This window comes from Aulonocara stuartgranti (assembly GCF_965226115.1).
Source record: "Aulonocara stuartgranti genome assembly, chromosome: 3".
Lineage (NCBI taxonomy): Eukaryota > Metazoa > Chordata > Actinopteri > Cichliformes > Cichlidae > Aulonocara > Aulonocara stuartgranti.
This window is the reverse complement of record NC_138941.1, coordinates 48022272-48038073: the sequence shown is the minus strand read 5'-3', so window position 1 is coordinate 48038073 and position 15802 is coordinate 48022272. Positions and strand designations below refer to the sequence as shown.

General features: G+C 36.6%; 1 protein-coding gene across 1 annotated transcript in view; it reads right to left on the bottom strand.

Annotated features, from left to right (window-relative positions):
• Window positions 1-15802, bottom strand: part of LOC309697527 (uncharacterized protein) — a 125953-nt gene that overhangs the window by 66040 nt on the left and 44111 nt on the right. The window contains exons 28-40 of the mRNA XM_082519495.1: window positions 13653-13808; window positions 13386-13553; window positions 13071-13100; window positions 9062-9217; window positions 8798-8965; window positions 7072-7101; window positions 6588-6626; window positions 6348-6386; window positions 3965-4120; window positions 3701-3868; window positions 2722-2751; window positions 508-546; window positions 55-204 (exon numbers count right to left, since the gene is read on the bottom strand). Of these exons, the coding sequence (XP_082375621.1) occupies window positions 55-204; window positions 508-546; window positions 2722-2751; window positions 3701-3868; window positions 3965-4120; window positions 6348-6386; window positions 6588-6626; window positions 7072-7101; window positions 8798-8965; window positions 9062-9217; window positions 13071-13100; window positions 13386-13553; window positions 13653-13808 (1329 nt within the window). The remainder of the gene's footprint in view (window positions 1-54; window positions 205-507; window positions 547-2721; window positions 2752-3700; window positions 3869-3964; window positions 4121-6347; window positions 6387-6587; window positions 6627-7071; window positions 7102-8797; window positions 8966-9061; window positions 9218-13070; window positions 13101-13385; window positions 13554-13652; window positions 13809-15802) is intronic.

Sequence of the window (15802 nt, the reverse complement as noted above, 5' to 3'; positions counted from 1 at the left end):
ATAGCACTATATAAAAATAGCGCAAAAATCACATAAATAAGATCAAGTCCTTACATGTGGTGAAGTTCAAGTCTTTTACTGTTAAAAACTCAATTTGAGGAGAGATGACATTTTTCATAACGTCTCTGAGTACAACAGTGATATTTGGGGGCACATTGGTTGCTGAGATGTGCAATTCAACTGCTATATAGAAGACCACTGGTGCTGTGAAGGAGAAAATGAGTGAATGCATCACATGAACCTGTCACAATGATGGGACACAATAAAATGTTGACAACAAGCTCCCATATCAAAAAAAAAAAAAGCAATTTCCACATGGTCAAAATCCTGTTGGCAGCAATCTACAATTAAATTTACCCCAGCTCTCAGTTACACGAGTCACTTGGCAAACAGATTCATTTTTAGATAATTTAAATAGCTGTATTGTTACAACAAAAGAGATTCGATTTATTTAGATTTTACAGTGCAAGTGATAATCTGGAGCATTGTACATTTCAAATATCATACCATTTGTTGATGTAGGTGTTGTTGTTGATGGTGTTGTGACTGTAAAAAAAGAAGAAAAAAAAAGCAGCAGTTCAGGTTTCACCATACTTTTAAAATTGTATATTTTTTCTTTTCCCACGCAGCCTGAGAATCTAACGTACATGCTGCAACACTACATATTATATCTTAAACCCAAGTGTTTGCTTTATGGACATGAAACAGAACACTTAAAATCTTTTCAATCAACATATGAGCAGACATGTTGACACACATATTTATTGACAGTTGAAGTGATTTGGTCTGATATTAACACTGTGTGAGCTTTGACACAAAAGCATTTTAAATTTATACAGTCCTGATCAAAATTTTAAGACCACTTTAAAAATGGCAAAAAATCATATTTTGCATGGTTGGGTCTTAACAATGTTCTTCAACGTGCAACAAGAAGAAATGGAAATGAGACAATTCATTTTTTGAGCATGCAATTTATTGAAAACAATGCTTACACTGAAACAGGCTGTTTAACAGCTGATCAAAAGAACAAAAATCAGAGTTTCAAACATGATCTCAGTAATGAGTAGCTCCACTGTTATTGTCGATCACTTCAAAAATTTATTGCAGAATCCTTGATGCAAGCTTTTCCAGGAGGTGAGTGGAAACATTTCTCCAAGTGGTGAAGACAGCCGCTCAATGGACATCTACTGTCTGGAATTGTTGTCCATCTTTTAAACTTCCCTTGCCATCCATGCCCAAAGGTTCTCAATTGGAGGATCTAGATCAGGGGATCACGTAGGATGGTCCAAAAAAGACTGATGTTATTCTCCGGAAAGAAGTCCCTTGCCCTTGTGTACTGTAGCGTTGTCCAGTCGTTACCACACAGACAAGGGCCTCAGTCATCAGGGATGCTCTCTGCAACATCTGGACATAGCCAGGGGCTATGTTTGACACCCCTGCACCTCCTGAGGCTCCATTGTTCCACTGAAGAAAAAGAGCACCCCAGACTATTATGGTGTCACCACCACTGTGGTGCATAGAAAACATCTGAAGTGGCATCTGCTTGGATTTTTTCTCATCAGAGAATAAAACTTTCTTCCACCTTTCAATGTCCAGTGTTTGGTGCTCTCTTGCAAAGTCCAAACAGTCAGTTCTGTGGCGTTCCAGGACAAAAGGCCTTTGAAGATGTTTTTTTATATTTGAAGACCTTCAGTCTCAGATGCCATCTGATGGTTATGGGTTTGCAGTTGGTACCAGTAACGGCCTGAATTTGAGTCGCGGATCGTCCAGTGTCTTGAGGGACAGCCAATTGGATCCTGTGGCTCACTGCAGGAGAAATTGTTTGTTTCTTCCACTCAACTTTTTTGTTCCATAACCCTCAGAATCATTTAAGAAATTCCAAATGACTGTCCCACCTCAGCAGTGATGGTGCACTGCCAGAGACCCTGCTTATAGTGTTTAGCAACCCGAGCATGTTGAAAAAGGGAAACATTTTTTGCCTTTCCCATCAGAACTTAATGACAGTGTGACAGAAAATGACAGTGAATCCACATTTTTGCAAAGATCTGGCATTTTAAAGGCAAGTGGTCCTAAACTTTTCTTAAGTTGTAAAACAGCCTGTTTCAGTTTAAGCGTTGTTTTCAATAAATTCACGTTCAAAAAATGTATTTGTGTCACTTCCGTTTCTTCTTGTTGCGTGTTGAAGATCTACCTGAAATCTTGTTAAGATCCATCCATGCAAAATGTGATTTTTTTGAGATTTTTCAAGTGGTCCTAAACTTTTGATTGGGACTGTACATGAATATATAAAAAATTAAAAAAAACAAAAAAACAAAATCAAATAAAATGCAAGTGATGATCAGGCGCTCACAAAAACATTTATGCTTTACATTTCATATGTTGTAGTAGGCATTGTTATTACTGGTGTTGTGACTGTGAAAACAGAAAAAAGCAGCAGTTCAGATTTCAGCACACTTTTTTGTGTTGTAGATTAATATTTTTAAATGCAGCCACAGAATCTAATTTAAATTACCCTTGCAATGTACATATTATGTCTTTAATATCAAGTGTTTGCTTTAAGGACAGGAGTGCTGTGCTTACATATCATCACCATATAAGCCTTGGTGAAATTGTTGAAAGACTTTAGGTTAGTAAATACAGTGACTACAAATTTTTTAGTGATATTTACTGCAAAACAATACTTTAAAGAAGGAACAAGGAAAGCAAGAATTGTTCACATACCTGGAGTTGTTGTTGGACATGGAGAAATATCTGTGGAGGAAATTCAGGGTTTGAAAATGTTTATTTTTTAGTATATGACAAAAATGATTAACAGCAAAGAAGACAAAAAAACCCCACAAATGACAAAGACAAAAAAAAACAAATACAAGAACACACCGTTATTTTTAACAACAGAAAGTTTACACTGATGTTTAATAGATGATTCTAAGTAACCGTAGCTATATATTGATGAGCACATCCTGGCCAGATACATTTAATAAGGTCGTTGGTGACAGCACTTTTCTGTAGCAACAGCGAGAAGATTTCAGTGCTTACTTGTGATTGGTTTACGAAACTCTCCATTAGAAGGACGGAAATATCATCGAATTTTATGTAAAGAATAACATGAAGATGTAATGAAGGGATTTTAGAGTTTAGAGTGGGCGAGTAGGGATAGATATAGATAGAATAATGTGGTGTGGCTTGACATTGGGTGAGTCTATTTAAGAAATTGGATGCATTCCACTTTGCAATAAGTGAAATTCACCACGGACCATGATGGACCTTTTGTGCATTTCCACAAAAGGTATTTAAGGTATTTATTTAATCAGCAACACTGCTCTTATCATCTTAATTCCCATAGAAGCAGTAATATTTTATTAACAGCAGCAAAGTAAGCTCAACAAATATAAGCAAACACAAATTTTGTCTGTGCAGTTTGGATCATAGGGTATCTTGCTATTGCAAATGTACCGTTTCTCTATTTTCTATGGAGAGTAAACAGGAACCTTAATATGCAATAAACAATATAGAGAAAAACATAAGATAGAGAGGACTGCAGAGAAGAAGTTGAAGCTGAAGTTTTGTTTTTTTGCCATACTGTAAAAAGAGTTTAAAAAACAAAACAGGATAATAATTATTTTTGGTTGGTTGTTGCAATATTGGGGGTGTCTGTGCTGCAGAGCATGGAGTTAGAAACTGGCCCGTGACAGAGGCTTACTTGCGATTGGTTCACAGAACTCTCCACCAGGCGGAAGCCCTTTGATGCATTCACAGGTGTGCGAGGTGACATTATTGCATGCACCGTATTGGCCACACTTCTCACATGACCAGGCAAACTGGTCCTCACATTGACACTGCTGTCCTCCAGTGGAGTTTGGATAGCACCCTGATAAACACATTTAAGACAATCACCAAACACAGCTCATAAATCATGCACCAGAGTATGAACACATTCAAATGTGACTGAGCACAAAATTCTTACATGTGGTGAAGTTCAAGTCTTCTATTATTAAAGACCCAGTGATGTTTTGGGGAAAGGACACATTTCTCACATAGCCTCTGAATAGATCAATGAAATTTGGGGGCAGACTGGATATTGGGAAGAGCAAGTTCAAGTCTATATAAAACTCCACTGGCTCTGTAGAGGAGACAAGAAGAAAATCATCACAAAACTCTTTCACAAATATGAGAAACAACATTTACATAAATTGTTTATGAACAAACACCCCATCTAAGATGTTTCTACTTCTTTTGAGATGCACAGGATCAGAAGAAGTACAGAAGTGAAGGGCCACACCTCTTAATTTTTTAATTCAGATTTTTTTCAGCTCCATTTTCACAGGTGTAAAAAAATAAAACAAAAGAGCATCTAGCCATGCAGTCCACCTTTTTCAAACATTTATGAAAGGATGGATCATTCTAAAGAGCTCACTAACTCAATAACTACTGAGGTCCAAACCTCCTCTGGCATCAGCTTAAAGACATGAGTGTCCTTGGCTGGGCAGCTGCAGCTGCTCCAATCGAACATAAATTAGTTAATTTTAAAAAACAACATTGATTTTGATGCAAATGTTTATTATAATGATGAATAATATTCTAAATGTTATTCAAGAAGAAATTTAATAGTATTTACATATTGCATTTAAATAGTAGAAGCATTCATATAAATCTTGTTGAAATTGGAAATTATTTAAAAACATTAACTCATCGGTTTCAATTGACCTAGTAAACCTAGTCAGATTACCAAAGAAAGTATAACCCTTATTAACAAAATGGTTTTTCCAAATGCTCATTTTTCAATAACAAGTGGATTAATTTTAAGTGATGGAAGTTATCATATTCCTGTTTTTTGGATTATACATAATTCAGATGTCAAGTGTTCATTTAATGTGAGTGAACCACCTTAAAAATGAGTCACAAGAAAGAATTATGGCATTGAAGACTGATCAAATAAATGAAATTTAGGATGATGTATCCATATTGATGACCCATGTCAAGCATATAATGTATAATTAGGAAATGCTGGTTGAAAGAAAAAAAAATTTTAAACTATTTTTTAAAATAGTGAGAATGTCAGAGTATTGAATATTAAAAAGTCTTGAAGATATCAAAAAATCTTTTGTAAGAATAAGTACAAAGTGGACAGCTCAGATTTACTTGCTTAATACTAATAATAATAATAATAATAATAATAATAATATAGTCCTGCTGCAGTTGATTTAAGAACTTGGTCCAGCAGCTCTACACCAAGTAGAGCTTGGTGAGTAATTTCCAAAATGCTCACTATTTTGCTAAAAGAGAGACTCTACTGACACACTAAAATAATAAGCTTATTTCTGCTAATATCCACAATCTAATTTGTTCAGTCACTACACAGAGTTCATGACAACAACTCATGGTTAAAACCTGGATCGAATGCTTAAAGGAACAAATGCTTTGACCACATCAGGTAGCAATTCCTAAAAAAACGTCAACTCTACAAGAACATCGGAGTTGATCCAGATCCACTTAAAATGATGGGCACAGCTGAAAACAAAAGACAGAGAAGATATGAAGGGGACAGAACACAGAGTAGTTTTAGTGTCCGGCCATAGATACTCAGGGATAGCAGAATGGTAAACTGAATATGTAATGGCGACAGCCAAAACAGCTTTGAATTTTTTGTTCCATAACCCTCAGGATCATTTAAGAAATTTCAAATGACTGTCTTACTACGGCCCATCTCAGCAGCGATGGTGCGCCGTGAGAGATCCTGCTTATGCAGTTAAACAACCCGACTACGTTAAACAAAAGAAACCTTTTTTGTCTTTGGCCATCGGAATTACAGTGTGACTACCTGACAGAAAATGACAATGAATCCAGCAGTAAAACAGCCCGTTTCAGTTTTTTTCAATAAATTGCATGCTCAAAAAATGATTTATCTTATTCCTATAAAGGAGTTCGAGTCTCCAGAGGGAAAATCCTGGGGTTCGAGTCCCCAGGCCTGTGTTTTTGTTTCTGTCCAGCGACCGCTCACTGTTTGTGTCCAGGCTTTATTAAATGAAAACATCCATAACACTCCCATTCTGTCTTGTTGCATTTTGAAGCTCCACTTGGAACCTTGTTAATATCCATCCATGCAAAATATGATTTTTTGACTTTTTGCAGGTGGTCTTAAACTTTTGATTGGGACTGCATATGAATATATAAAGTATTAACAGAGATTAAAGTTATTAACAAAATCACATAAATAGGGTGTAGTTGCAGATCATTTAAATACGGATGTCGTTACAACAACAGTCATGCAGTTTTTCAGAATTTAAAGTGCAAGTGATGATCAGGCGCTCACACAAAAACATTTATGCTTTACATTTCATACTTCATACCATATGTTGTAGTAGGCATTGTTATTACTGGTGTTGTGACTGTGAAAACAGAAAAAAGCAGCAGTTCAGATTTCAGCACACTTTTCTTATATTTCAACCTTCTCTTTTCTAAATGCAGCCATATAAACAGCTGTGTTGGTACAACAAAAGTGATTCGTGTTTTAGATTTTACAGTGCAAGTGATAATCTGGAGCTCACATACATACATTCATTCTTCACTTTACATTTCAAACACCATACCGTTTGTTGCTGTAGTTTCTGGTGTTGATGGTGTTATGGCTATAAAACAGGGAAAAAAGCAGCAGTTTAGATTTCAGCATACTTTTTTGTGTTGTAGATTAATATTTTTAAATGCAGCCACAGAATCTAATTTAAATTATCCTTGCAACGTACATATTATGTCTTTAATATCAAGTGTTTGCTTTAAGGACAGGAAGCAGAACACAACAAGTGCTGTGGTTATATATTATCACCACATAAGCTTTGGTGATATTTATATTTGACTATATAAATTATTAACAATTAGTGTTAATTAATTTATAATAATGTATAATTATAAGTAATTATTTATAATAAATAATTTGTGTTAATTAATTATTAACACAAATGACATTGTTGAAAGACTTTAGGTTAGTAAATACAGTGACTGCAAATTTTGTAAAGATATTTACTGCAAAACAATACTTTAAAGAAGGAACAAGGAAAGCAAGAATTGTTCACATACCTGGAGTTGTTGTTGGACATGGAGAAATATCTGTGGAGGAAATTCAGGGTTTGAAAATGTTTATTTTTTAGTATATGACAAAAATGATTAACAGCAAAGAAGACCACAAATCAAAAATGAAAAACGGAGAAAAAAGGAAAAAAGATCAAGAACACGCCGTTATTTTTAACAACAGAAAGTTTACACTGAAGCCTATGTTTGATAGATGATCCTTTGTAACCATAGCTATATGTTGATGAACACCTGCTGGTCAGATACATTTATTAAGGTCTTTGGCGAAAGCACTTTTCTGTAGCAACAGCTAGATTTCAGTGCTTACTTGTGATTGGTTTACGAAACTCTCCATTAGAAGGACGGAAATATCATCGAATTTTATGTAAAGAATAGCATAAAAATGTAATGAAGGGATTTTAGAGTTTAGTCTGGGCGAGTAGGGATAGATATAGAAAGAATGATATGATGATGATTTTAAGTAAACAATGTGACTGGATGTGTACATCTGTATTGGTGTATTTGTAGGTGGTATTCCTTTGAGACCTACTTTTAGGCCACTAAAGCTGACCCAGTTAATTAAACTAATGCACCAATCTCAGGGGGAGTGTGGCTGACAGGACTCAACCTGCAAGGCTACTCAGTTTAAAATGTTTGAATGGGTCATTCTGAAAAGCTCATGAATTCTAGAAAGGGTGGTATTGTGATCGTAATAAACAAGTCTACTTAAGAAATTGTATCTCTTCTCTATGTTTCATGATATCTGGGAGTGGTAATATCACAAAGTGGATGCATTCAGCTACAAGTAGTTCATTTGTGATCAGGTCACAGAACTCTCCAGTGAGAGGAAGCCCTTTTATGTACCTGCAGGTTTGTGAGGAGACATTATTGCAGAGTGCAAGATTTTTAAAAGGAGAATGGGAGGCAGGATCTTCAGTTTTCAGACTCCTCCTCAGTGGAAGCATAGAACCAGCTCCAAGATTGGATTTGGGAGGCACTCTCTCTCTAACTTTAAAATATTCCTTTTTGACAGTTAGGAATAGTTGTTTTGAAATGGCCTTAGAATATTTTAAATTGGATGGGAATAATCAGGAACACTATTAATTACGTTTGGTTAAGAAGTTTATTAAATTAAATTTGTATGAGATAAATTCATTAAAGTGTTGGTTAATTCTTTCTTGTTGCCAGTCTGGAATTGTTTGTGGTGGAAGGTTTGGAGATACTCCTTAAAAACAAGAAAGTAAAGCCATCCCACAGGCCCGTGTACACCCTCAGAAACAACCCTTTTGTCCGTCCCATCATGGCTATGTGGCCATGGTGAGAATTAAGTCAACACAAGGCGTTTAGCAGTATTGCTGAAGAGAAATGGGAGTCAATGGGGTTATTTTGTTTAGGTGTCATGAAATTTTAAGTAAGCTCAACAAATATAAGCAAACACAAATTTTGTCTGTGCAGTTTGGATCATGGAGTATCTTGCTATTGCAAATGTACCGTTTCTCTATTTTCTATGGAGAGTAAACAGGAACCTTAATATGCAATAAACAATATAGAGAAAAACATAAGATAGAGAGGACTGGAGAGAAGAAGTTGAAGCTGAAGTTTTGTTTTTTTGCCATACTGTAAAAGGAGTTTAAAAAACAAAACAGGATAATAATTATTTTTGGTTGGTTTACATTATTGGGGGTGTCTGTGCTGCAGAGCAAGGAGTTAGAAACTGGCTGTGACAGAGGCTTACTTGCAATTGGTTCACAGAACTCTCCACCAGGAGGAAGCCCTTTGATGCATTCACAGGTTTGGGAGGTGACATTACTGCATGCACCGTATCGGCCACACTTCTCACATGACCAGGCAAACTGGTCCTCACACTGACACTGCAGTCCTCCAGTGGAGTTTGGATAGCACCCTGATAAAGACATTTAAGACAATCACCAAACACAGCTCATAAATCATGCACCAGAGTATGAACACATTTAAATGTGACTGAGCACAAAATTCTTACATGTGGTGAAGTTCAAGTCTTCTATTATTAAAGACCCAGTGATGTTTTGGGGAAAGGACACATTTCTCACATAGCCTCTGAATAGATCAATGAAATTTGGGGGCAGACTGGATATTGGGAAGAGCAAGTTCAAGTCTATATTAAACTCCACTGGCTCTGTAGAGGGGACAAGGAGAAAATCATCACAAAACTTTCACAATTATGAGAAACAACATTTACATAAATTGTTTATGAACAAACACCCCATCTAAGATGTTTCTACTTCTTTTGAGACGTACAGGACTAAAAGAAGTACAGAAGTGAAGGGCCACATCTCTTAATTTTTTATTTTAGATTTTTTTCAGCTCCATTGTGACAGGTGTATAAAAGAGCACCTAGCCATGCAGTCACCTTTTTCAAACATTTATGAAAGAATGGATCATTCTAAAGAGCTCACTAAGGGTACGTCCACACTAGCCCGGACAGGTTTGAAAACTGCGTTTTCATCTGAAAATGCTCTAATCTACGTGCTACAGCTTTAAGCAGCTGCGCGCGTTCCCGCGGACGGCAATCACTTTCTGGCAGACAATTGCTTTTTGGCACAGCACCTGAAGCAAAGGGGGCAAAACAATCACATGAGTGCTGCTGTTTGACTGAGGAAGAATAAAGTAGTCATGGTAAGCCAATCACATGACCACTTTAAGATGACAAAGCAACAAGGTGATATATACCAGTTTTTAAATTGTGTTGATAGGCCACGTAAAACCAGAGTCATGATAAACAATATATACGCAGAGTTTTTTCCTCAATAGTTTCATCATGTTTACTGTCCAAGGACAGCGCAGCAAGCACTCTCTGCTTATGAGCAAAAAATTAAAAAAAAACTAAACAAAAAACAGACCTTTCATGTTGGTGAAAAAATGCACCATGTCGACCAATCAAAAAATGATATGAAAACATGACATTTGGTTGTTTAGGAAGAGGGGGAGGTTTTAGGAGTGACAGCGAGAGAGAAAGAGAGAGAGAGAGATTTTTGTGATGTGAGAGATGTGTGACGTTTAGCGTGTTTGGAGCGTGTAGTTAATGTGTTGTCTTGTGTATTTAGTGTGTGTTGTGGATAGGTTGGTGTTGTGTGTCAGACCAATGAGGCGACTGCTGTCTCCAGGTAGAAACAGGAGTGATACACCTGCTGCTGTCAGACCTGCAGGTATCAGGCTGTGATGTTCTCCTTTATAGTCGACAGAAATGATTTTTTGGGAGTCGCACAAATAATTTGTGTGGCATCTTATTGAATGCAGGACACCTGATTGTTATGTAAATAGCTTTAAATGTTTTTGTTTTTTTTAAGGGTGAAAGTTGAATGGCTGCAAATAATTTTGTTGTTTGCAAAACTTGTGCATATGATTTTAAAATTGACAATTTATATTTGCATTTAAAGTTATGAAATATGATTCATTAAAAATGTTTGTGGTTGTTACAGTAAAAAATATAACTTTTTCTACTTGGATGTTATGTTTTTTGTCTGATTTTAGATCAATTGTGTTAATACAGTATGTCAAAATGAAAACAAAACTGTAAATTCAGACACGTGAGGTTGTGCTGAAAAGGATGATACCAAACAAGGCAAAGTAAATCGTTTTTAAAAGTGAACTGTAGAGGTAAAATCAAAAGTTGTTAAAAATGTCCAATTATACCCTGGACCCCAGAGGGTTAAACTTTTTTTTTAAGTAAAACAATAGTTACTTTTCAAGTAATTAATTTATTTTAGAATCTTGTAACTCAGTTACTTTTTTAAAGAAGTAACTAGTAACTATGATTAATTACTTTTTCAAAGTAACTTGCCCAACACTGGTTGGGACTGAAAAACTCAGAAAAACAAAGCAGTAGTTCAGATTTCAGCATACCTTTCTTATATTTCAAATTTCTCTTTTCTAATGCAGCCAAATAAATAGCTGTGTTGGTACAAAAAAAAGGGATTCATGTCTTAGATTTTACAGAGGAACTGATGATCTGGAGCTCACACACAGACATTCATTCTTTACTTTACATTTCAAACGCCATACCGGTTGTTGCTGTGGTTAATGTTGTTGATGGTGTTATGACTATAAAAACAGGAAAAAAGCAGCAGTTTAGATTTCAGCATACTGTTTTACATTTCAAACTAAGAACACTGAAAGTGTTGTTGTTATATATTACGGAAGTGTAGAGCTGCCACCCAGGCAAAAGAAAAATAGAGGTATATCACATTATAACTAGAGATGGCACGATACCACTTTTTTATGTCAGATACCGATACCGATATCATAAATTTGGATATCTGCCGATACCGATATGAATCCGATATAGTGTTTTTTAATCAACAAAACAGTTTTTTTTAAATATCTTGCTGCATTTTGTATAAGTTCATACTCAAGTTTAAAACAACAACTACACTAAAGCTATTCTGTTATACCTGTATGCAAAAAAAAATTTCATAGTTCAGCAATACTGATCAATCTAATAAACTTAAATCTACACCATCCTCCCTATTCTGGTATTTTAAAGAGTACTTAGCGTAAATATTAAGCAACCTAACTAATAGGGTTCCAACTCCCAGCAACAACAAAAATAAATAAATAAAAAATAGGGAACCACCCCTCACGCTCCACCTCATGATGCTTAATCGACGTAATCAACCTTAATTTGATGCAGTGTGAAAAAAAATGCACAGAAATCAATTATTTTTCAAGAAATATTAAATAGATTCAACATCTTTCTTCAACAAAATTGCAGTCTGCACAGATGGTACCTTCCCAAAGGAAAAAGTACTATAGCTTACATATTCGTACTATAGCTTATATATTAGTTAGGTATATATATATATTAGACTTAATAGTTACTATATACAGTAATGGACTTCTATTCATTTTACATCAAATTAAAACTTTGGGTGTCAGATAATTATTTATTAAAAGCTCGACATTTTAAATGAGAATAAGAAAGAAAAGTATGTCTTTGTGCTCCCTTTTCCCTGTTCATGCCCTATCGGCCCCCCTGGCTAAACTTTGCTAGATCCGCCCCTGCTCAGTTACCAGCGTCAGCTACGTAGAAAAAGATCCTGGTGTAGAAAGTAATATTAAATAAATTCTAACAACAGCTTATCAAGCTTAAATGTGCTGCTGTTGTTTATCCGCTGGTTTCCTCTTTCTGGTGCAAAGTGGGCCAAAAACAAACAAGAGAGACGGACTTGCGACAGAAAAGCTGATCAGCTGATCATTAAGCAGTTTCATGATTGAAGTAGCAGCCAGAAGAGGCAGTCGCTCCATATATCGTTTGTTAAGCTTAACGCAGGAATGCTTTACAAACATTCAGAGATGGACTTACACACTTGCTTTACTTCTCTCGGGGATAACTTTGTCGGAGATGAAATGCCGGGTTGCTAGCGAAGCTCCACATGCTATCCAGACCACCACAGGTCCCGCATGCCACAGCTGCTCTATCACGTGATGCATACTGCTCCGACGTGCTAACGTTCTGAGGTGAGTTACGGCGTGTTGCAAGTTTTGTGAGGTGCTTTCGTGATATTTAATGGATCGGATTACATTTTTTATTTTTCTCCGATATCCGATCCAGTAATTTAGGTCAGTATCGGACCGATACGTAATATCGGATCGGTCCATCTCTAATTATAACGTGAAAAGTTTATTGTTCTAACAATATACTTTTCATGGTTGTACAATATACTATCACTACTATCACGTTATAACAAAAAACTTTTATGTTCATACAATATAAATATTATATTTCACGAACATGATAATTATGTATATTGTATTTGCATGATAGTATATTGTTCAAACATGAAGAGTGTAATGTTACAACAGTAAACTTTTCACGTTATGACGTGATATAGGCTCGATTTTTCTTTTCCCTGGGTGGCAGCTCTACACTTCCGTAAAATACAGTGACTACACATTTTTTTTGTAATGATATTTACGGCAAAACAATACTTCAAAGAAGGAACAATGACGCAAGAAGAATGTTCACATACCAGGAGTTGTTGTTGGACATGAAGAAACATCTGTAGAGGGAAATTATACTTTTAAAATGTTCATTTTCTAGTGAATGACAAAAAATAATTAACAGCAAAGAAGAAAATCCAAAAACACATGAAAAAGAGACAAAGGAAACAAGAACACACCATTATTTCTAACTATAGAGAGTTTACAGTGAAGCATATGTTTAATAAGTGATTCTAAGTAACCATAACTATATGTTGATGAACACACGCTGGTCAGATACATTCATTAAGGTCTTTGGTGAAAGCACTTTTCTGTAGCAACAGCTAGAAGATTTCAGTGCTTACCTGTGATTGGCTCACAGAACTCTCCAGTAGAAGGAAGTCCTTTTATGCACCCACATATTGGGGAGATGACATCACTACAGGCACCGTATACTTCACACTTGTCACATGACCAAGCAAACTGGTCCTCACACTGACACTGCTGCCCTCCAGTGGAGTTTGGATAGCACCCTTTTTAAGACAACACACACAGTTCATAAGTCATGCGGGATCAAATGAACACTATTACATATGACTGAGTACAAACGTCAATTAAGATCAAGTCCTTACATGTGGTGAAGGTCAGGTTTTTCAGTGTTAAAGACTCAGTGATGGTTTGGGTTAGGGAGACATTTCTCACAATGTGTCTGAGTACATCACTGAAATCTGGGGCCACACTGGATGCTGGGATGTGTAATTCAAGGACTATATCAAAGTCCATTGGTGCTGTGAAGGAAAAAAGGGGAAAATTCATCACATAGACCTGTTACAATGATGGGAGATGTCATTTAATATAAGATATTGTGTTAAGCAGTGTATATGTCAGATTATCAAGGAGTTTAGCTTTGTTTTCCAATAATTTACTCCAGTCAGCTCTCCTCATTCGTTACATGAGACAACCTAATATATAAATAATTAGTGGTGCAACGGATCAAAAATCTCACGGTTCGGATCGGATGAAGGTTTTAAGTCACAGATCGGATTTTTGGATCAGCAAAAAAAGAAAAAACACAAAAGTTTAACATTTACGTATTGAAGTATTTTTTGCCTGTTAAAAACATTCAACTCAAGACTCATTCCACGCAATTATATAAAAAAATTAGGGCAGTACAGTCTTTGTATCACTCAATTCTATTCAATTCCATTTTATTTATAAAGCGCCAAATCACAACAACAGTCGCCTCAAGGCGCTTTATATTGTTAAGGTAGACCCTACGTGCACGTTAGCATATGCTACTTCCGGTGCGGAAACTCCTGTGGGGAGCTTTGTTTCCGGTGTCCTATTCACGCCTGGTTTATGTCTTGGGCATTTACCCAATATATCTGTAAATGATGTTCATCGACTTGTCGATATTTTCCCCCGCGCCTCAGAGCAAAAGAGAAAAGGGATTCAAATGTTATATTTCTCAGCTGTCCCTCGTTTATCGCGGGTGTTATGTTCTAAAAATAACCAGCGATAGGTGAAATCAAGTAGCCAATTTTATTTTTTGACGGTGCAAAACGTTTCGTGGACATCGTGGACATACAGTACTGCACTTCAGAGTCACACTGCTAGCAATCGATGCAGCGATTCTGTACTGTACAGGAGAGACGTCACGGAGGAGACCATCTGCAGCGATCAGGACGCAGGACACGCAGCGAACCGTGTTATAGTGAGGGACCACTGTAATTTTGAAGGTAATTCACAACATACCCTTCATAAATACTAATGTATAGAAACCGTTACCAGCAATCATTCATTTTTTGTGTGGCTTTTTTTCACGGCTTGTTGACATGCTGTGTAGGTGTGTACTTGACTAGCTGATCTCGACATAACGGGGAAACATCTGGTTTGACTATTCTTCAGCTGTAGTTTGAATGCTGAACATTTGCCTGTTTAAATCATAAGACCAGTCACTATACAGAGATGTGCTTCTGAATGTGGATGATGTGTCTTCTGCTGCAGTAATGCAGTTCTGCTTGTGTTGAGTGATGTAAACAGCTGATCGATCTAAACTCTTTAAACGTCAAAATTGATCATTAGATTTTTTATGACACACAGTGGTGAGTGTTCCCACCTTCTGCTCTTTGTAACTTAACACGATCTTTCCGTTTTCGAGTTTTGGACATGATTTTGGAGTATATCTTAGTAGCGATTGACCGCAAAGTAAAGCTACCAGAAATGTACAACCCTACATCCGGTCTCAAACCAGGAACTTAGCATTTTCTCGTGCACAGGGTCTATAATACATACCGCTCATTATATCGCACTTCCGTTGCTCTGGAGGTCTGAACGATCTTGCCACTAAAGTGGACGCGAACGGGATATCATTGCGTGGCTCAAGAACGTGCATCATAGTTTAAACCCCTTGTTTTGCACAATGAAATACGGCCTCCCGTCTGCAGCTAAACACCCCAGTAGCTTTTGTAATAGCTTTAGTCCGGTCGGATTGGGCAGCAAAGCGCTGCTTAAATACCGCAAACTCCTCTGCTTCTCCACTTGGACCACTAGCGCTGGCCATAACTATCACTTAACAGACCCACCACACCACCATACACATACTTTTTTTCTTCTTTTTCGAATCTTCGGATCACGTGCGTGCCGAACCGTGGAGTGGGATCGGTTCAGATTATGGATCAACCGTAATCGGTTGCACCACTACAAATAATTGATTCATGAACGAACTGTAATGCTTATCTTTCGTAAGTTTTATTACTACATAATTGGTCGAACTTTATCC